Genomic DNA, 22,113 nt, shown 5'->3' with positions numbered 1-22,113 from the left:
TACTCATTTAACTGTTCTGCCATTTCCTCGTTTCCCATTATAAATTCACCCGTCTCTTACTGTAAGGGACCTACATTCGTCTTCACTAATCTTTTCCTTTTTACATACCTAAAGAAACTTTTACAGTCAGTTTTTATATTACCCGCAAGCTTTCTTTCATGCTCTCTCTCCCCCCTCTTAATGAACCCCTTTGTCCTCCTCTGTTGAGTTCTAAATTACTCCCAGTCCTCTGGTTTGCCGCTTCTTCTGGCCAATTTACATGTCTCTTCCTTGGCTTTATCATTACCCTTGATTTCCCTCGTCAGCCACGGCTGAGCCGCCTTCCCAGTTTTATTTTTTCGCCAGACAGGGATGAACGATTTATGGAGTTCATCCATGCGGACTTTAAATCTTCGCCATTGCATCTCCAGTGTCAACCCTTTAAGTATAATTTGCCAATCTATCCTAGCAAATTCCACTCATTCCTTCAAAGTCTCTTTTATTCAAGTTTAGGACCCTAGTCCGAATTAACCGTGTGACTCTCCATCCTAATGCAGCATTCCACCATATTTGGTCACTGGTGCCCAAGAGGCTTTGCCCTCTAGTCGGTTCCTCTACATATTGGTTAAAAAACCTATCCTGTATACATTCCAGGAAATCCTCCTCCTCGGCGCTGCTACCAATCCATATGTAGATTAAAGTTGCCCATGATAAAAGCCGAACCTTTGCTACATGCATCCCTAATTTCCTGCTTGATTCTACCCCCAACCTCACCACTGCTGTTTGGTGGTCTGTATACAACTCCAACAAGAGTTTTCTGCGCTTGGGCTATTTCGCAGTTCTACCCATACCAATTCTAGAGCATCCAAGCTAATGTCTCTCCTTGCTAGTGCATTAATCTCCTCTTTAACCAGCAATGCCACCGCACCTCCTCTTCCTTTCTGTCTATCCTTCCTGAATATCAAATACCCCTGCATGTTTAGCTCCCAGCCTTGGTCACCCTGGAGCCATGTCTCTGTAATTCCAACTATATCATATCCCTTAAGGACCTGTCCCACCAGCATGCGATTGCATGCGTCTAGCGCGACCAAACGTGGTCCCGCACAACTCCATACGCCTCTGCCGATTGAAGTGGGACCGGCCCCGCGAGGCCGTACGCCTCATGTGACCACGTTTGGTCGCGCTAGATGCATGCTGGTGGGACAGGCCCTTTAACTACTAACTGCACATTCAATCCATCCACCTTATTATGAATGCTCCTCGCATTAAGGCACAAAAGTTTTCAAGGTTGTTTTTCTTATCTCACTTCTACCTTTTACTTCTGTCCTCCTTTTATGGCCCTCCGTCTCCTTGCCTTGGTTCCCATCCCCCTGCCCTGTTAGTTTAAATGTGGCCTTTACTACATTCTCTTTCCCGTTAGCTGCACGGATACACGTCTACGTTGTTGACCCCCCCCCCCACTGTTTAGTTTAAACCTACCCTGTAGCAAACCTGCCTGGCAGAAGTCGGCCCCCTTCCAATTAAGGTGCAACCCGTCCCATTTGTACAGGTCACCCCTGCAAGCCTCAAAATCAGTTGGAGGTCATTTTTGTAGTTAGTTCAGTTAGTTTATTGTCACGTGTAAAGCTTGTTGTTGCGTGCTAACCAGTCAGCAGAATGACTATACATGATTAAAACCAATCCATTTACAGTGTATAGATACATGATATGGGAACAACGTTTAGTGCAAGGTGCAGCCAGCAAGGATAGTCCGAGGGTCATCAAACACATTAACGATGGAGAAACTTTGAGTCGTTCTGCATTGATGAATTCCACTAAAAGTAGCACTTAAGCCTAAACAAGCACCACCAGGCCCTAATTTTGGCTAATCTGCAATTTTCGTTGAGTAACACCAAGAAGAGCAGTACAAGGTACAAAACCATAGATATTGAAGCAGAATCAGGCCATTCTGCCCATCGAGTCACAGGGAAAACAGTTGACATGATTGTCACAAATGAAAACATAGTGGGTTGGCAACAGATCCAATCCATTCCATCCTAAATAAATCATTCCACCCCAAGTAAATAATAATAATAATAATATCTTTTATTGTCATTGCACGTCAGTGCAACGAGATTTAGTATGCAGCTCCAACCGATGAAAAAGAAAAGTAAAATAAATAAATAAGCTGTGTGTCGTGACCATCCGAGGGGGGGGGGGGGGGGGGGGGGGGGGGGCTGGGGGTCACTCAGCAGGGCTGGTTCAGATCCGCTATAGCTCTTGGAATAAAGCTGTTTCTGAGTCTGGAGGTTTGGGTGTAGAAGGCCTTGTAACGTCTGCCGGAGGGAAGTAGTTCAAACAGTCCATTACAGGGGTGTGATGAGTCTTTATGGATGCTGACGGCCTTCCTGAGGCACCGTGTGTGGTAGATGCCCTCCAAGGCTGGTAGCGGTGTCCCAATGATCCTCTGCGCTCTGTGGACGCTGAAGAGCTCTCCTCTCCGCCTCCGTGCAGCTGAGATACCACACAGAGATGCCATACGTTAATATGCTCTCTGTGGTGCAGCGGTAGAACGTTGTCAGCAGCTGTTGGGGCAGACCAGTCTTTTTTAATGTCCTCAGGAAGAACAGTCGTTGCTGTGCCTTCTTGACCAGCGCAGTGGTGTTGGTGGACCATGTGAGGTCCTCTGAAATGTGAGTGCCCAGAAACTTAAAGCTGGACACTCTCTCCACACTTTCCCCGTGGATGGAGATTGGGGCATATTCTCCATTATGGGACCTCCTGAAGTCAATAATCAGCTCCTTGGTCTTGGAGGTGTTTAGTGACAAGTTGTTACGTGTGCACCAGTCCGCCAGGTTCTGCACCTCCGCTCTATAGTTTATTTCATCACCGTTGGTGATCAGCCCAATCACTGTTGTGTCGTCTGCAAACTTCACAATGGTGTTGGTGTCGAATGCAGGAACACAGTCATGAGTGAAGAGGGAGTAGAGCATGGGGCTTAGTACACAGCCCATGTGGTGTGCTGGTGCTCAGGGTGATAGTGGAGGACAGGTGCGGGCCCAGTCTCACTGCCCACTAATCATGACAGACATTAAAGTGACAAGCTGGAGTAACTCAGCAGGTCAGGCACCATCTCTGGAGAAAAGAGATAGGTGACGTTTCTGGTCAAGACCATCTTCAGACACATAAATCATGCTTGGTTTGTACACAACTTCCTCAGTTCCACTTTTTTAATACAATTATCATAAAAAACATTATCAACATAATTCTTGAACATTTCATTTGATCAAACACCAAAGCTAGTTTTGGGCAAAGCCAATTCTAGATTTCCATTGGAGACACAATGAACTGCAGATACTGGAACCTCCAGTGCTGGAGTAACTCAGCAGATTAGGCCGCACCACATCACGACATGAATAGGTTGGTAACCTTCAACAAATGGGCCTGAAGATAGGTACCAACCCAAAATGTCGCCTATCCGATTCAGATTCCCAAAATGAAATGCATTTAGCATTTAGCTATCCATGACCTCTGGAGATGCTGCCAAGCTGCCGAGTTGGTGTTTTAATCTAGATTTCTATTAATGATTCTGCTCAAATGCCACTTCCTGATAGTTGAATTTTAAGATCATGTTTTCCAGTTCAAGTGCTTAATTGTCATATGCACCAGGAACAATGAAATTCTTCTTTGCTGCATTTTTACAGGTACATTAGTGCAACGACACAACCAATAAGCACACAATAAGCAATAGTACAGTAAATTATCAGTAGTGCTAAAGCACTGGAGTTTAGAAGGATGAGGGGGTTTCTTATAGAAACATATAAAATTATTAAAGGACTGGACAAGCTAGATGCAGGAAAAATGTTCCCAATGTTGGGCAAGTCCAGAACCAGGGGCCACAGTCTTAGAATAAAGGGAAGGTCATTTAAGACTGAGGTGAGAGAAAACGTTTTCTACCAGAGTTGTGAATTTATTGTTACACAGAAAAGCTGGAGAAACTCAGCGGGTGCAGCAGCATCTATGGAGCGAAGGAAATAGGCAACGTTTCGGGCCGAAACCCTTCTTCAGACTGATCAGGGGTGGGGGTGGGTGGGGACAAGAAAGGGAAAAGGAGGAGTAGCCGGAAGGCTGGAGGGTGGGAGGAGACAGCAGGGGAGCTGAGGAAGGGGAGGAGACAGCAAGGACTAACAGAATTGGGAGAAGTCGATGTTCATGCCCCCGGGGTGCAGACTCCCCAAACGGAATATGAGGTGCTGTTCCTCCAATTTCCGGTGCTGCTCGCTGTGGCCATGGAGGAGACCCAGGACAGAGAGGTCGGAGACGGAGTGGGAGGGGGAGTTGAAGTGCTGAGCCACCGGGAGGTCAGCTAGGTTATTGCGGACCGAGCGGAGGTGTTCGGCGAAACGATCGCCCAACCTCCGCTTGGTCTCACCGATATAGATCTGCTGACATCTAGAGCAGCGGACGCAATAGATGAGGTTGGAAGAGATGCAGGTAAACCTCTGTCGCACCTGGAACGATTGCTTGGGTCCCTGAAAGGAGTTGAGGGGGGAGGTAAAGGGACAAGTGTTGCATCTGCTGCGGCCGCAAGGGAAAGTGCCCGGGGAGGGGGTGGACCGAGAGGGAAGGGAAGAATTGACAAGGGAGTTATGGAGGGAGCGGTCTTTGCGGAAGGCAGATATGGGGGGAGATGGGAAGATGTGGCCAGTAGTGGGGTCACGTTGGAGGTGGCGAAACTGACGGAGGATTATTTTTTGTATGTGATGGCTGGTGGGGTGAAAGGTGAGGACTAGGGGGACTCGGCCCTTGTTGCGAGTGCGGGGATGGGGAGAGAGAGCAGTGTTGCGGGGTATGGAAGAGACCCTGGTGCGAGCCTCATTTATGGTGGAGGAGGGGAACCCCCGTTCCCTGAATAGTGAGAATTGTGAATTTATTGAATTCCCAGCCAGAGGGCAGTGGAGGCCAAATCACTGGATGGATTTAAGAGAGAGTTAGATAGAGCTCTAGGGGCTAGTGGAGTCAAGGGATATGGGAAGAAGGCAGGCATGGGTTATTGATTGGGGACGATCAGCCATGATCACAATGAATGGCGGTGCTGGCTCGAAGGGCCGAATGGCCTCCTCCTGCACCTATTTTCTATGTTTCTATGCTAGGCAACATACCACAATTATGTAAACCCAAGTACAAGTAAACAGAGTCCACAATAGATCGGTGCTGAGGTAGGGTTGTGCTGTCTTCATCAAGAACCTGATGTTTGTTGGAAGGAAGCTGTTCTTGAAATTGGAAATCATGGCGCTCGGGCTCCTGAACCTTCTTACAGATGGTAGCAGCGAGAGGAAAATGTGGCCAGAATGCTGCGGGTCTTCGATGATGTTAGCTATCTTTTTGATGCAGCAGTTCCTGTAGATCCCTTTAATGGTGGGGAGGTCAACACTCGTCAGGCAGCACCAACCACTTTCTGCAGCTTCCTCTGTGCTTGTCGTTTGAGTAATCGTTCCAGGTCATGATGCGACCAGTGTGCTCTCTGCCACACTTATAGAAGTTCGATAAAGTTCATCTCTCATCCCCGTGTCTCCTCCCCCCCCCTCTTTTCCCAGGCCAACCAAGGGCTTAGCAAACACAGGCCAACCAAGGACTACGTGTAGTAATACCCAATGTGTATGAAGGAACTGCAAATGCTGGTTTAAACCGAAGATGGACACAAATTGCTGGAGTAACTCAGCCTGAAGAAGGGTCTCGACCCGAAATGTCACCCATTCCTTCTCTCCAGCATTTTGTGTCTATCTTTGGTTTAAACCAGCATCTGCAGTTCCTTCATATACCATGGAGGATATCTTTCATCATACTATGGACTTCATTTTGCATTATTATGAGCTGGTTACTTAATATTACTAATCATATATTGTATTATTCGTTTTTGCATATTTAGTTGACGTGTTGTGTTCATATGCTTTTAAAGTTGCAGCAAGTCTTTCATTGTTCCATTCCCAGTGCTAATGACAATGAAACATTCCTGACATTAAAGCCCAGTTTCGTGCTTTCAGAAGCACTAATTCATTGATTAGAAATACAAACAAGCAACAATCTGCCTGGGAATACTTTTAAAAATGTTAGATCCAGAAAATGACGCTGCAAAGATGCTCAACTAATTTTTCAGGGTAGTGACCTGTTCAGCAATATATCTGATTTGAGATATCATTCCAAGATGGCGCCGATGTCTATGGCTGCCCGTCTGTTGCTCTCGCTGTTTTTTGTGTATTCTATTGGTGTTATACAACTAAAGCCTCTGCTGGTCTACGACCGTACATCTCTAATGGACATTCAGCGTAATGTCGGTGCCTTTGTTTACCGCGTACATACTACACTGCCCCCGTTCCTCTTGGGAATCCAAACTCACCTGGAGTGGGTTTTAAGCCCGAGGAAGGGTCGCCGTCGCCATCGCCGTGGCAAACGTAGCGGTCGACTGGTGAAGTCTAAACTGGGTGGGCCAGGAGGTGGGAATCTCCTCGAAAGCCTTGAGCGTCGGGAACACTTTGCTCAGGGACATCTCCGGGGCCTTCAGCCTTCAGCCTGGTGCTCACCAACTGTCAACGGACAATCTCCTCCCCAGCGATCGGGAGCACTGTCCACCTGCTGCAGCACGGAGAACTGGCCTGGCTCACTGTCTCGGTAGGAGGAACGAAGGAGGTCACCTGGTACACCAACTCTTCCGGGTGGGTCCCTTCGCCCCCACCCCTTCCTATGCTCAGGAGCTGCGGCGAGACGGGCCACGCCCCCCATGCTCTCCTCGGCCCCGCCACCGCGGGGTGAATCCCCGGAACCTGAGAACTCTGCACCGGGCTCAGCGATCAGCTGATCTAGTGAGTCCATCCCCCTCCAGGATTGGTTTAGTGAACGCCAGATCCCTGGCAAACAAGACTTTTATACTGTGGGATTTCTTCTGCTCCCGTGGACTGGATTTCCTCTGTGTGACTGAGACTTGGATGGGTCCAGGTGAGTGCAGCGCTCTTGTTGAGCTATTACCGGCTGGCTGCTCTTATTTCAACTCACCGCGGATATCGGGCCGTGGAGGAGGAACAGCGGCTGTTTATAAAAATAACTTTAAGTGCAAGCAATGCCCTCTATCATCTTCTTTCTCCAGTTTCGAAGCAACTTTATTTGAAGTGGGTTGCTCCAAACCGATGCTTTGTGCAGTCATCTACCAATCGCCCAAGTATAATAAGGACTTTGTAAATGAATTCTCTGATTTTCTGGCTGGGATCATGCCCAACTATGATCGTGTCCTTTTGGTTGGGGACTTTAACATCCATGTGTGCTGTCCTGCTAAGCCGTTAGTGAAGGACTTTTTTAGCCTTGTTGACTCTTTTGATTTTGTCCAGTGTGTGTCTGGTCCCACACACGAACATGGACATACACTGGACCTTGTTCTCTCTCATGGCTTGTCTGTGTTGAATTTGGAAATCTCTGATTGTGTGTTTTCAGATCATATGCCTGTATTGTTTGATGTCAATTTCTCCTGTGAAGCAATTTTGCCTGTGGTGTCTGCTCGGCGCTGTCGGTCTTTTAGCCCTTTTACTGCTGGCAAGTTCTCTGCTGCTTTCGATCAGCTCTGTGCCCCCTCTGCATCTACTCCTCTTGGTACGGAGGAGATTAGTTCGTGGTTTCATTCTTCATGCAGGACTATACTGGACTCTGTGGCTCCGTTAAGATCGTTGAAGCCGAGGGCTAAACCTGAACCCTGGTTCAGTGCAGTGACTCGTGCAGCACGACGGGAGTGTCGTAGAGCTGAGCGAAAGTGGAGGAAGGACAGGCTACAGGTTTCACTTCAAATTCACAGGGACTGTTGGCGTCACTACCAAAACAGTGTTAAAAAGGCTAAGAGAGAGTACCTGTCTAAAATTATTGTGTCAAAGTGTAACAACCCTCGTGTGCTATTTGAAATCATTGACTCTGTTCTAAATGCCCCGCAGCCTGTCTGTCTGGAAGCTTCACCTGAAATGTGTAATGACTTCCTGCACTTTTTTGTTGATAAGGTTGTTTCCTTAAGGGCTAACATTTCAGCACCTGCCTCTGACCCTTCTGTTTCGGTCCCTTGCCTGGTGGTATTCGACAAGTTTGAGCCTGTGACTATATCGTATTTAAAGGATGTGGTTTTCCCATATTAAGCCATCGGGTTCTCCTTGTGATGCGGTCCCTCCACATCTTTTTAAGGAGGTTTTCCCTAGTATAGGGCAGTCGGTTCTTACCATTATTAACAGCAGCTTGTGTTCTGGGGTTGTCCCCATGAGTTTTAAACATGCGTTAGTGCAACCACTACTTAAGAAACCTGGCCTGGATCAATCTGTTCTGGCCAATTTTAGACCCATCTCGAAATTGCCTTTTATTTCTAAATTACTGGAGAGAGTTGTTTATGCTCAGCTAAAACTATTACTGGAGGAGCATGATATTCGGGAGGTCTTCCAGTCTGGATTTAAAACCATGCACAGCACGGAGTCAGCATTGCTAAGGGTTTTTAACGACATCCTCCTGGCTAATGATTCTGGGGATTGTGTGGTTCTTGTCCTGCTGGACTTGTCTGCCGCCTTTGATACGGTGGACCATAATATCTTATTATCTCGGCTACAGCAGTTAGTGGGCATCTGCGGCAGTGCCCTGGGATGGTTCAGGTCCTATCTGGCGGGCAGAACCATGTGTGTTAGCCTTGCTGGGTTTGAATCCTCTTCCGCTCCCCTGTCATATGGGGTTCCACAGGGTTCGATTCTGGGGCCCCTGCTTTTCTCGCTGTGCATACTTCCTCTGGGTTCCATCCTTAGAAAGCATGGCATCTCTTTCCACTGTTATGCAGATGATACCCAGCTTTATTTGCCGCTGAGGGGGGAAGACGCCTTTTCTGTAAAATCACTTCTGTCTTGTCTTGATGACATTAAGTCCTGGTTGGCCATTAACTTTCTTGGATTTAATGAAAAGAAGACAGAGGTGATTTTATTTGATCCCAATGGCTGCCGTGAACCTCCATTTGTTGATTTAGGTCCATTGTCAAGGTACGTGAAGCCAACAGTTGTGAACCTGGGTTTTAGGATGGACAGTGACTTTAAATTAGATCGCCAAATATGCGCGGTGGTTAAGTCCAGCTTCTTTCACCTAAGGAAGCTGGCGAAGGTGAAGCCCATTCTCGAGCGGCAGCATTTTGAAACAGTAATCCATGCCTTTGTTACATCTAGGCTGGATTACTGTAACGCGCTCTATTTTGGTGTTGCTCGTTCTTCACTGGCTCGTCTCCAGTTGGTTCAGAATGCTGCTGCTCGCCTTTTAACAGGGACTCGAAAGAGGGAGCACATATCGCCAATTCTGGCCTCCCTACACTGGCTCCCGGTGCACTTTCGAGTTCATTTTAAGATACTGTTATTTGTTTTTAAATCTCTGAATGGGCTCGCCCCGCCTTACCTCTCTGAGCTACTCCACCCATACGCTCCTGCCCGGTCCCTCAGGTCAGCTGCTCCTGGAGGTACCGAGGTCTAGTCGGAGGCTCAGAGCCTTCTCTGTTGCTGCTCCAGCACTCTGGAGCACCCTACCGTTGCACATCAGACAGGCCCCCTCACTGTCCATCTTCAAATCCAGTGTTAAAACACATTTGTACTCCCTGGCTTTTGACCATGCCTGAGGCTTTGCTTCTGTTTGTGGTGTTCTTGATGTTTCTTTATTTTACATGTCTTTTCCTACTATTTCTTTTGATTGTTATTTTTTGGTGTGTATTAACTTTTTTGTCAATGGTTAGTGATGTACAGCACTTTGTTGCAGCTATGTTTGTTTTTAAAGTGCTCTATAAATAAAATTATTATTATTATTATTATTAATAAAAATGTTGGTATTTAATGTGATTAAATGGTATTTAGTGTGACGTGCAGTTCCCAAACAAATAATTGTGTCGAATGGATCCACAAAAGCTGCCATCAGTGCACCCGTGAAGGAGGGATCCTTATAGACAATACACAACATTCGGCCCTTCGAGCCAGCACCGCCATTCAATGTGATCATGGCTGATCATCCCCAATCAGTACCCCGTTCCTGCCTTCTCCCCATATCCCCTGACTCCGCTATCTTTAAGAGCCCTATCTAGCTCTTTCTTGAAAGTATCCAGAGAACCGGCCTCCACCGCCCTCTGACGCAGAGAATTCCACAGACTCGCAACTCTCGGTGAGAAAAAGTATTTCCTCGTCTCCGTTCTAAATGGCTTACCCCTTATTCTTAAACTGTGGCACCTGGTTCTGGACTCCCCCAACATCGGGAACATGTTTCCTGCCTCTAGCGTGTCCCTTAACAATCTTATATGTTTCAATAAGATTCCTTCTCATCCTTCTAAACTCCAGAGTATAAACTCTCTTGGCACTGACATCATCAGTAACCTGGTATAGAAGCCAGAGAACCAGGTTCAAAAACAATTTATTCAGAACATCCTAGGCTCTTGAACCATTCTGCACAACCCAACCCACAACCCAACCTCAGCATCAAACTATTACAGACTTTGCACCAATATGGTTCCATTACATCCTTCAGTTTTGATACTATCATGGACTGGTTTACTTGGAATTTATTATAGTTAACTGTCATTGTCCTGTTTCTTATTTAGTAAATATGACAAAAATATTACTTGAAAGAAAATATAAATAGTATAACATTTAGCAATGAAAGTGATACCAAAAGTTGGGGAACCAGATTTTCATTTGTTTCAGGGTTGATAATGATGCTCCCACTGGCCAAATAATTATACAGACAATACTGTAAATACAACCTTGCCACATGTGAAGGAGGACTGATCAATCATTTCTATCAATGGGCGAGGCAGCATTTATGGAGAGAAGGAATAGGTGACGTTTCGGGTAGAGACCCTTCTTCAGTCTGAAGAAGGAGCTCGACCCGAAATGTTGCCTATTCCTTCTCGCCATAGATGCTGCTGCACCCGCTGAGTTTCTCCAGCATTTTTGTCTCCCGTCAAATTTTCCAGCATCTGCAGTTCCTTCTTAAACATAAATAATTTATATCAAATCATCGGCAAAAAAAGCTCCGTCTTCAGATTTGCGCAAATATACTGGATCCATCATAGATGAATGGTGGATTACCATACTCACCACACCAATATAACGCACCTGAGAGCTCTGCCCATGGTCTCATAGTTCATGTCCGGCTTGTTTTTGTGTTTGCCCCAGAGCCTGGACACAGCCTTGGAGTCAACCAACTTGAAGATGCCTTTCTCCCTCTGAGTCCATTTGATATAGCGCGGACACGTATTCCTGTCTTGGAGCAAAGCCAAAAGGAACTCCCAGAGGTAGATTGTATTTCCTGGAATTATTGAACAACAAATATTATGCACACAAAGCCAAATCTTCACATGCCGAGCTGCTTTGATGTGCAGTGATTGTTGCAGCCAGCCTGTTCATCTGCCCAGTGATGATCAAACATGAAGATTTACATTTAATCTTTGCATAATACAGGTGCACAACCTTTTATCCGAAAGCTTTGGGACCAGACACTTTTCGTAATTCGGAATTTTTCGGCTTTCGGATTGGAAGATTTTTAGCGTAGATTTTAACGGCTGGCTCAGTGGTAGAGTGCTCGGCTCATATCCGCAAGGTCGCGAGTTTGCACCTCGATCCCGGCAGTTACTCGATTGCGAGTTTGAGTCTTCAATGCAGTTTTTTCTTGCAGAATAGGAGAGAATAGGGAGGGTTAGGCTGGGATCATTCTCTGTGAGATAATCTTAGTGCAGGAGACAAGTGTAGGAGAGGTGTACTGACTGTGTGGGCAGAACTTTGGAAGTGATTGCCCACCATTCTCAAAAGCCACTGTGTCTCCCTGTCCCTCCAACTCCAGAGGAATCCGCTCCCCGATGGGCCACTACGGCGACAAGTGGCAGTTCGCCCACAGCCTGAGCTGCGCCACCCCAAGAACAAGACGTACATTGCACACCATCAGCTTCTGCCCCTATGGGGAGCGTGTTCCTCTGGAGTTGGAGCGGGGCTGGAGTTGCTGATCTGGGATCTCCGTGCTTGCAGTGGGCCTGGGGGTCGGTGTCCCGATGAGGGGGTGCAGCTCGGGCTGTGGGCGAACTGCCACTTGTCGCCGTAGCGGCCCATCGGGGAGCGGCTTCTGGTGGTCCTGACGTATTCGGCCACCCCCCTGTACAGGAGCTGAGACTGGAAACTGTACCGCCCTTGCAGGTGAGCAGGAGAGTGGGGTTGTTTGCAGTTGCAGAGGGAGGGGGCAAGGGCGGTACAGTTCACAGTCTCAGCTCCTGTACAGGGGTGACAAGAGTCCACAGCCCGAGCTGCGCCCCCTCATCATCTGCAACCCGGGTTCCTCTGGTCACAGCCCGAGAGTCTCTGGGATCTCCGTGTCCCTTTGGTCCCGACGTCTCCGGCCCACCCCCCTGGACAGGAGCTGAGACTGTGAACTGTACCGCCCTTGGCCCCCTCCCTCTGCAACTGCAAACAAACCCCACTCTCCTGCACACCATCAGTCTCAGCTCCTGTACAGGGGGGTGGCCGGAGACGTCACAGCCCGAGCTGCGCCCCCCTCATCTGCAACCCCAAGAACAAGACATACCTTGCACACCATCAGCTTCTGTCCCTACGGGAAGCGTGTTCCTCTGGAGTTGGAACGGGGCTGGGCTGCTGCTGGCTGTGGGTCTCTGGGATCTCCGTGCTTGCAGTGGGCCTGGGGGTCGGTGTCCCATTGGTCCTGACGTCTCCGGTGACTGGCACTGACCTGCTGGCTGGCATCGCCGACGTGAATACAGTGCAAAGCCCCCGCGCCGCTGCAATGAGCGGGGAACTGGAGAGGGGAGGGAAGGGGTCACACACATGGCCGGGAAGCAGAGGGGTGTAGGTGGGGTGAAACTGAAGGGAGCGACAATCTGCTGCTGCCTGCCCGTTAAAACGTTCCCACGCAAGACTCACGATACACTGTGTATCGCGAGTCTACCGTGGGAACTTTTTAACTCAGCGGGCAGGCAGCAGCAGATTGTCAATTATTAACCCTCCCGCGCAATATACCCTCACCTCTTTTATGAATGGGGATTTAGTTCCCCTTTCTTTGAGGACCGACCGGAGGTTCCGCTGTCACCTCTGCGGGCCGCCCTCGGTGAACGTCTTCAAGGACCTTTCTTCAAGGACTGAAAAAATGTCCGCTATTCGGAGGTTTTCGTTATTTGGATCTTCGGATAAAAGGTTGTGCACCTGTAGTAGGATATGCTGACCAATAAAGTTGCTTTTAAAGTGCAGAGTTACAAAGGAAACAGGAAAGTTAATATTCATTCAGTAAGATGGCGGTACAGTGGCACAGTGGTAAAGTTACTGCCTTACAGCGCTCAGGACCAGAGTGAATGTGGGGAGGATGTTTCCACTAGTGGGAGAGTCTAGGACCAGAGGCCATAGCCTCAGGATAAATGGACATACCTTTAGAAAGATGAGGGGGAATTTATTTAGTCAGAGGGTGGTAAATCTGTGGAATTCATTGCCATGGGAGGCGGTGGAGGCCAAGTAAATGGATATTTTTAAGGCGGAGATTGACAGATTTGTGATTAGTATGGGTGTCAGGGGTTATGAGGAGAAGGCAGGAGTATGGGATTGAGAGGGAGGATGGATCAGTCATATTTGAATGATGGAGTAGACTTGATGCGCTGAATGGCCTAATTCTGCACCTAAAATTGATTAACCTATTAGCAGTTGCAGCAGTGAATTTGTGATATATATAAAAGGGGATGTTTCCGAATAGTTAACCAAAGCCAGATGTATTTGAAAGATAAAAAATGTTGAATAGAGAACAAGAATATTTCTTCTCCGATGCAACATTGCTATTAAGTATTTACTTCAGAAGTAATTTCCACAAGAAACTTCGGCCAAGTTCATTTCTCCAACCCAATTTTTTCCTCTCGCTTCTCTCTCAGAGAATTGACATATACAGGTCTGCAGCACATTAACTGCGGGGAGGTATAGCCAAGCAAGTAAAGAGTCACAGTGCACAGCAAACATTCTTTAAAGCTGCTCAATGCTAGCCGGCTTTTGCATTGTCTGTTTCTAGCTCCCTAGATAATAATAAAACATAGGAGTTGTAAAAACAAGGCTTGATTAATCCACAGACATTAAATCAGGATAATGTATCTACAATGAGATGGATGTCCTATCAACAATAGTTAACTTGTAATTTAATTGGTTAACAAAAAAGGCACCAATGTGAGACAATCTATTTGCAAACCTACTGATGTGTGACAGCATAAATAAATAATTGCCATTTATGGTCAAAATGTGAGTTGCCATTGGTTTAGACACCGCACCCTGTTGTCTCTCATTTAAGTGACAGAACCACCATGACATACAACGATGTGGGAATGGGATGGGGAGCAAGCCAGATCTTACTCAATTCAGCCCACTCAATAACAGACTGGAGTTGTATTTGCCAGCCCTGACATTAGTCTTGAGAGGGTAACAGAGGTAAAAAATATATATGCATTGTTCACTGTCTGGCCAGGCAGAGAGGCCAACAAATGACCTAGTTGCTGCACCCTAATGGCGGAAGATTGGGATCCTGTGCATCAGAATTTAACTCATCTCTCTGCCTCAATGCCTCCCACTGGCAGTGTTTGGGCAAGATGCCTATGTCACAAGGCAAAATCCCACCAGAGCAGTTACTTCCTGGCCAAGAGCTAAAGGTGTCATGGGGTGGGGAGGGGGTGGAAATTACGTGTTATGTCTAGAGGATACACTCCAGCCTCTTCTGACTCTCAACTACTACAGTTAAGGTTTTACGACACAGCTTAAGCTTATCTGACTCCTTCACCTTGCCGAGCTCCTCAAGTAAGAATGATGGACAATGGTTACAAGTAGCCCCATCTTAAGGGGTTGGACAGGCTAGATGCAGGAAGATTGTTCCCGATGTTGGGGAAGTCCAGGACAAGGGGTCACAGCTTAAGGATAAGGGGGAAATCCTTTAAAACCTAGATGAGGAGAACTTTTTTCACACAGAGAGTGATGAGTCTCTGGAACTCTCTGCCACAGTGGGTAGTTGAGGCCAGTTCATTGGCTATATTTAAGAGGGAGTTAGATGTGGCCCTTGTGGCTAAGGGGATCAGAGGGTATGGAGAGAAGGCAGGTACGGGATACTGAGTTGGATGATCAGCCATGATCATATTGAATGGCGGTGCAGGCTCGAAGGGCCGAATGGCCTACTCCTGCACCTAATTTCTATGTTTCTATTAGTTAAATAACAACCCCTTGACTTGCTTCCTTTAAAACTGGAAGCAAGCAGATTGAAGGAGAGCTCCCGTTCTGGATTTGCTTTGCATTTTAATCTCTGACATGATACCTATTCACTCAGACTTGAGAGCCAAGGCTCGGCCTTGCATCTGTGAAAGTGCTGTTGCTGTTTACACTGGATTACCTTTGCCATTGTTTTTCCTCTTCACAGGGAGGTCTGGATTCGCCACGGGTGAAGATGGACGAGGTGGTCTCGGTTTACGCCCTTTAAGCAAAATGTTTAAAGTTTCAATTAATGATGAGGCTTATTTTCCACATATAAATATACCTTAAGTGAAAAAGAAGGATGTCGACTTGAAATTCTGAAACATTCGTCCCACTGCCCTGTGCCTGTCACTTAGCCCTGTAAAAGTTACCTTACTCAATATTTAGAGACACGAGAAACTACAGATGCTGGAATCTTGAGTCAAAAACAAGTTTCTAGACAAACTCAGTGGGTCAGGCAGCATCTATGGAGGGAAAATCGATAGATGGTGTTTTAGATCAGGACATTTCTTCAAATTGAGAATGCCAAAAATGTAGACAATAGGTGCAGGAGTAGGCCATTCGGCCCTTCGATGTGATCATGGCTGATCATCCACAATCAGTACCCTATTCCTGCCTTCTCCCCATATCCCCTGACACCGCTGTCTTTAAGAGGCCTATCTAGCTCTCTCTTGAAAGTATCCAGAGAACCGGCCTCCACCACCCTTTGAGGCAGAGAATTCCACACTCACAACTCTCTGTGAGAAAAAGTGTTTCCTCGTCTCCGTTCTAAATGGCTTACCCCTTATTCTTAAACTGTGGCACCTGGTTCTGGACTCCCCCAACATCGCGAACATGTTTCCTGCCTCTAGCGTGTCCAAACCCTTAACAATCTTATACGTTTCAATAAGATACCCTCTCATCCTTCTAAACCCCAGAGTGTACAAGCCCAGCTGCTCCATTCTCTCAGCATATGACAGTCTCGCCATCCCGGGAATTAATCTTGTAAACCTATGCTGCACCCCCTCAATAGCAAGAATGTCTTTCCTCAAATTAGGGGACCAAAACTGCACACAATACTCCAGGTACTCGAAGGCCCAAATGGCCTACTCCTGCACCTATTGTCTATTGTGTGGTCTAATTTTATTATGAAAGCTAAAGAATTTGCTTCCATCTCACTCCTAGGAAGTGTACTTCAGATCACAACAATTCAGCCATGGATAATTTTTCCCAATTCTTTATTCCTTCGAATATTTTCTTCCTCAAGAATATTCTAACATCCGGTGCTGTCGGGGGAAAATGGAGGAGGACTGGCCAATTTGTGTGCCTTCCACCACAGTCATGAATGCTGTGGTGGATGTTTTTGTTAAATTTTTATTGTGTTTTTGTGTGTGTTCCTTATAATTGTACCGCTGCTGACATATTCATTTCACTTGCACTTATGTGCAATGTGACAAATAAACCGTATTGTATTGTATTGTATTGTATTGTAGAGCTTGAACATCCTCCCTAGGATCTCATGGGTCCATTGATTCATTATCTGCATCGCAGGTAGGTAACAGCTCTGCCCAAGACAGGAAGGCTCTGCAGAGAGTAGTGCGTTCGGCCGAACGCACCATGGGAACTACACTCACCCCCCTGCAGGACCTGTACACCAGGAGGTGCAGATCCAGAGCCAGCAACACAATGAGGGACCTCTACCACCCCAGCAACAGACTGTTCCAGCTGCTACAGTCAGGCAAGCGCTTCCACTGTCACGGTGTGCTAACAGAGAGGATGATGCGGAGTTTCTTCCCACAGGCCATCAGGACTGTAAATTCTTATCTCACCAGGGACTAATTTACTAATTTGCTGTTGTGTTGTGTCTTTAAAAAAAAAATCTAAAATGGTTCTGTTCTATTCTGTTCTGTTGTTTTTGCACAATCCGCAGGCATTGCCACTTTCATTTTACTGCACATCTTGTATGTGTATGTGACAAACTTGACTTGACTAGAACAATCTGGAGGAGTTAATGGGAATGAGAGTGAGAAAAGGTTACTGGGAAACTAAATCGGGAAAATGGGAGTGGTGAGAATGCTCTCGAGAGCTAGCACTCAGAGGGTCAAGAGGGTCAACAGCTAGCACTACAAAATTGTCCTCAAATCATATTGGCAGACTGGACATTAGTTCTGACAGTGGGACAGGCAGCATCTCCATAGAGAAGGAATGGGTGACGTTTAGGCTCGACCCGAAACGTCACCCATTCCTTCTCTCCAGAGATGCTGCCTGTCCCGCTGAGTTACTCCAGCATTTTGTATCCATCTTCGACTTAAACCAGCATCTGCAGTTCTTTCCTACACATAGTTCTGACAGCTACCGATTGGCAATTGTTTCTGTTTAAAAACAATGCCTAAATTTGACCTACGTAACATCCCATTTAAAAATAAATACAGCCTCTCTTACTTAAAAATAGCTTGTTCATTGCAATGATATGGTTGGTCATAAAAATTTATTCAGGACATTTCCTCAATGTTAATAGCTCTAATAATAACAGTGCTGTCAATTTATATTTGTGCAAACGAACAGCTGCTCATTACATCATGTTAAAAATACATCAAATATATTACAATCTGGCTATGATATCAGAAGAATCCTCCACTTTCAAGACAAAAGAAAGAACATTTATGTTAAAAGCAAGGTTGTTAGTGATTAATTAGAATTTGATGGCAATGGGTTTGAACACATTTGGATGTTTTCTTATGTACTGGATTTGAATTGATTTGTTTTCCTTTAACATTTTAAGGATCAGCATAACTGTGAATGGCAGTACTCTATTTGCACTAAATGCTACTTCAACATTTTGTAAGACAATACGGCCGTAGGACCTAAATTCCATGACAATGTTCCACACTGAGTGGGTGCCGCAATCATATCACTAAAGTCACTTCCTTTAAGCCAGCAAGTTTGTAGCAAGTTATTTTTAAAGCAGATTACTGATACTCAGTGGAACTCGGTTTGACATCAGCCATTCATTTATAGCATGCCCTAACTACTTTGGCATACACAGTTCCTCATTCTCCATGTGTAGGAGGGAACTGTTGTAAAGTTTGTAACTTGGTCAGTGCTGTAGGTGGCTGCTATTTGTATACATCGGGTATGCAGCGAAGAATTTCACTGTGCCTAGTCACATGTGACAATAAAGTATTCCATTCCATTCCAACTGCAGATGCTGGTTTAAAACGAAGATTAGACACAAAATGCTGGAGTCACTCAGCAGGACAGGCAGCCCACCCCACTGGAGAGAAGGAAAGGGTGGCGTTTTGGGATGGAACCCTTTTTTTTTTGAAGAGTCTTTCAGTCTGAAGAAGGGTTGACCCGAAACGTCACCCATTCCTTCTCTCCCTGCCTGTCCCAGCTGAGTTACTCCAACATTTTATGTCTATCCCCATTCTCCACATCGTTTCCAAGCATTGTGGCTGCAGCTGCGGGCGTCCGGCCGCGGGCGGCGCTGGATTTGGAGCGCCGCGGAGCCTGGGATCGAGTTCGGCGGGATCGGAGCTACAACCGGCGCGGCCCGAGGACTACGAGTGCCCCGGTCTCCGGGAGGGGGAGGCAGCCGCTCCAGACTTTCCAAGCCGCTGAGGAATGTTTCACCCGACGCCGGAGTTCCATCTTCATGGCAAGAGGGTCCTGAGAATTATCGGACTGGCTGCAAGGCCACAAATGGGCCCCGACCTCGGGTGTTTCACAGAGGAAGAGGGCTTAACTTTCTGGTGCCTTTCCCCACAGTGGACATTTTTGATTCTGCTGTGGGGGGACGTTTGTGTTGGTCTCTATAATGTGTTGTGTCCATTTTCTTTACCGTTTTTCTATGGTTTGTATGGAAACTTATTATCTATTTTATGTAAAGCATTTTGGTGTCAATGCGAGTTGACTTAAAATGTGCTATATAAATAAAACTTATTTACTTACTTGTGCTCCTTCCCAGCATGCCGATCACAATATACAGAGCAATGTCAAGTACACTATTGATGGAAACTGTACATGCTATAGTGATTTATGCCCTCCCAAAGACTAATACACAATTCTGCAATAACAATGTGTTTGATATTCAGCAATACGACCAACACAAAAGTAATATTGTTCCTGCTTTCAGACAAAAGAAATCTATTTAAGAGAAATAACAACAGCCTTACATATAACAGGTAGATTAAAAGCAGAGCGTTACTACGTTGCACCACACACAGCATAGCACTAAGACGCAGTTTTCTTTGACTATCAATCAGATTAGGGGCGAAAGCCTCTGGTTCAAAATCTTATTCAAGTGCGACTTCTGAGATCATATTCGCGGTTATGATGGGTTTTGTAATTATTTAGGGTTCAAGTAAAAAGTGACTTTTACCACAATTTTCATGACTACAATATCTAAGTATAGTCACATGTTAAAATGCACTTCTCTGTTTTGTACTTAGCACAAAACAAATATTTGTTAATCCCAGGATTTCATGCAAACAAGGACATCTTTCCTCATGATCCTGATTATCTTAAACTCCGCAGGAAATTTGCAACTTGAATAATTTCCAAATTCATTATAAGGGACTGCTGGGAGGAAGTTTGGCTGGCATGGGATGGGAGAATGTGGTCACATGTGCTGGTTTACAAAGAGAGAGAGATAGTGCTGGCATAACACAGCGGGCCGCGCAGCATCTCTGGAGAACACGGATAGGTAACCTTTTGGGTCAGGACCTTTCTCCAGACTGATTGTGGGGGAGAGTGGTGGAGTAAGCTGGAGGAGCAGGACAAAGAGCTTGACAAGTGATATGTGGATACAGGTGAGCAGGAGTTTTGTTAGGCAGATGGTTGGACGAAGGTCAGAGAAGAGAAGATAAACTTAGATGAGGAGAAGAAAAGTGTACAGAGATAAGGATTGACAAGCCAGAATTGTAAAGCCAGAGGAAGGGACATGGGTAGAAGGAGAGGGGGAAAGGAGATGAACATCATTATGTGGAAGATTACAATTCCACAAGATGGGTTGAGCAGATCAACAGGGAATTCAATGAAACTAAGGCAGAGCAACCAAGGAAGTCAAGAGAATTTTGAACTTATTTGACATTGATACAGTGCTTAATTTAATTTGCCTTAAAATGGAGCAAACCACTCATATTTGTTGCAAGAGAAAAGGGCAATGTATTAACTGAAGTGGGGCAGAGTATTGCTCCTGGGCTTTTCAAATACAGCACAGCAAGGGAAAGAGGTCAGAAGAACACAATTATTGTTGAAAAATAACACCCACTCACCTTCCATTCCTCTGGCCAAAAGTAAAATAATGAATACAAAGGAACAAATCGAGAGCTTTGGAATAGTTTCATAGCACATTGAAGTTATTTACAGTTTCACATAAATCTAGTGGAGAAGGCTGCAGGCATAGTGCAAGAAAGAACTGCAGATGCTGGTTTAAATCGAAGGTAGACACAAAATGCTGGAGGAACTCAGCGGCTGAGTTTCTCATCTCAGGAGAAGGAATGGGTGACGTTTCGGGTCGAGACCCTTCTTCAGACTGATGTCAGGGGAGGGGGCGGGACAAAGATAGAATGCAGGTGGAGACAGTAAGACTAGTGGGAGAACTGGGATGGGGAAGCGGATGGGAGAGAGAGAGAGAGCAAGGGCCGTCTGAAGTTAGAGAAGTTAATATTCATACTGCTGGGGTCTAAACTACCCAAGCGAAATAATCAAGATTCAAGATTCAATTTAATTGTCATTTGGACCCCTTGAGGTCCAAACGAAATGCCGTTTCTGCAGCCATACATTACAAACAAATAGACCCAAGACACAACATAATTTACATAAACATCCATCACATCGCTGTGATGGAAGGCCAAAAAAACTTATCTCTCCACTGCACTCTCCCCCCCCCCCCCAGAGTCAAAGTCAAAGCCCCTGGCTGGCGATGGCGATTGTCCCGTGGCCATTAAAGCCACGCCGGGTGGTGCAAGGTCGCACACCGGGTCTTGGTGTTAGAGCCCCTGGCGTGCGCTCGCAGAGTCCCGCGGCCATTCCAAGCTGCGCGGGGCGGTGATGTCAGGCCCCGCTCCAGGAGCTCTTCGACCCCGCAACTCGGGCGGGAGAAGTCGCCGTTGTGAGAGCCCTGAAACGCGGTCTCCCTCCAGGGACCCGCGGGCTCCCGGTGCCGCCGTCCGCCAGACCCGCAGTTGCAGCGCTCCGAATCTCCGGAGGTCGTGCCGCAGCAGCAGCAGCGCTCCACCACTGCTCCACCCGCTCACTGGACTCGGCCAGCTCCGCGACGGCGAGTCGTCGGCACCAGAGTCCCCGGTCTTTTCCTGTTGGAGGCCACTCCTCGTTGCAGCCCCAACGACAACGGAGACCCGACAAGAAAAGGTCGGGTCTCCCGTGCAGGGAGATTTAAAAGTTACCCGCTCCCCCCCTCCCACACACACCCCAACAAAAAATAACAAAAACTACATAGAAACATAGACAAAAAATAATAAAAACGCGGACGGGCTGCAGAGGCCGCTGCTGACGAGAGTCGCGCCGCCTACCGGATATGAGGTGCTGTTCCTCCAATTTGCGGTGGGAATCAGGTCAGATTGGGAATGGGAGAGGGAGTTGAAGTGCGGAGCAACTGGGAGATCAGGTAGATTAAGGCGGACTGAGCGGAGGAGTTCAGTGAAATGATCGCCGAACCTGTGCTTGGTATCGCCGATGTAGAGAAGATGATACCTGGAACAGCGGATACAGTAGATGAGGTTGGAGGAGGTGCAAGTGAACCTCTGCCTCACCTGGAAAGACTGTTTGAGTCCTTGGATGGAGTCGAGGGGGAAGGTAAAGGGACAGGTGTTCCATCTCCTGTGGTTGCAGGGGAAAGTACCTGGGGAGGGGGTAGTTT

The 22,113-nt window shown here is 46.8% G+C and overlaps 1 protein-coding gene across 7 annotated transcripts in view; it reads right to left on the bottom strand.

Annotated features, from left to right (window-relative positions):
- LOC129715020 (ETS-related transcription factor Elf-1-like) overlaps window positions 1-22,113 on the bottom strand; it is a 139,563-nt gene that overhangs the window by 10,638 nt on the left and 106,812 nt on the right. For all 7 annotated transcript variants that reach the window (XM_055664835.1, XM_055664836.1, XM_055664834.1 and 4 more), the window contains 2 exons: window positions 15,391-15,471; window positions 11,103-11,295 (listed from right to left, as the gene is read on the bottom strand). In XM_055664835.1, coding sequence (XP_055520810.1) covers window positions 11,103-11,295; window positions 15,391-15,471 — 274 coding nt within the window. The remainder of the gene's footprint in view (window positions 1-11,102; window positions 11,296-15,390; window positions 15,472-22,113) is intronic.

Source organism: Leucoraja erinacea, chromosome 47 (assembly GCF_028641065.1).
Source record: "Leucoraja erinacea ecotype New England chromosome 47, Leri_hhj_1, whole genome shotgun sequence".
NCBI classification, from domain to species: domain Eukaryota; kingdom Metazoa; phylum Chordata; class Chondrichthyes; order Rajiformes; family Rajidae; genus Leucoraja; species Leucoraja erinaceus.
Note: the sequence above shows the minus strand (reverse complement) of the source record. Positions and strands in the feature narration are given on the sequence as shown.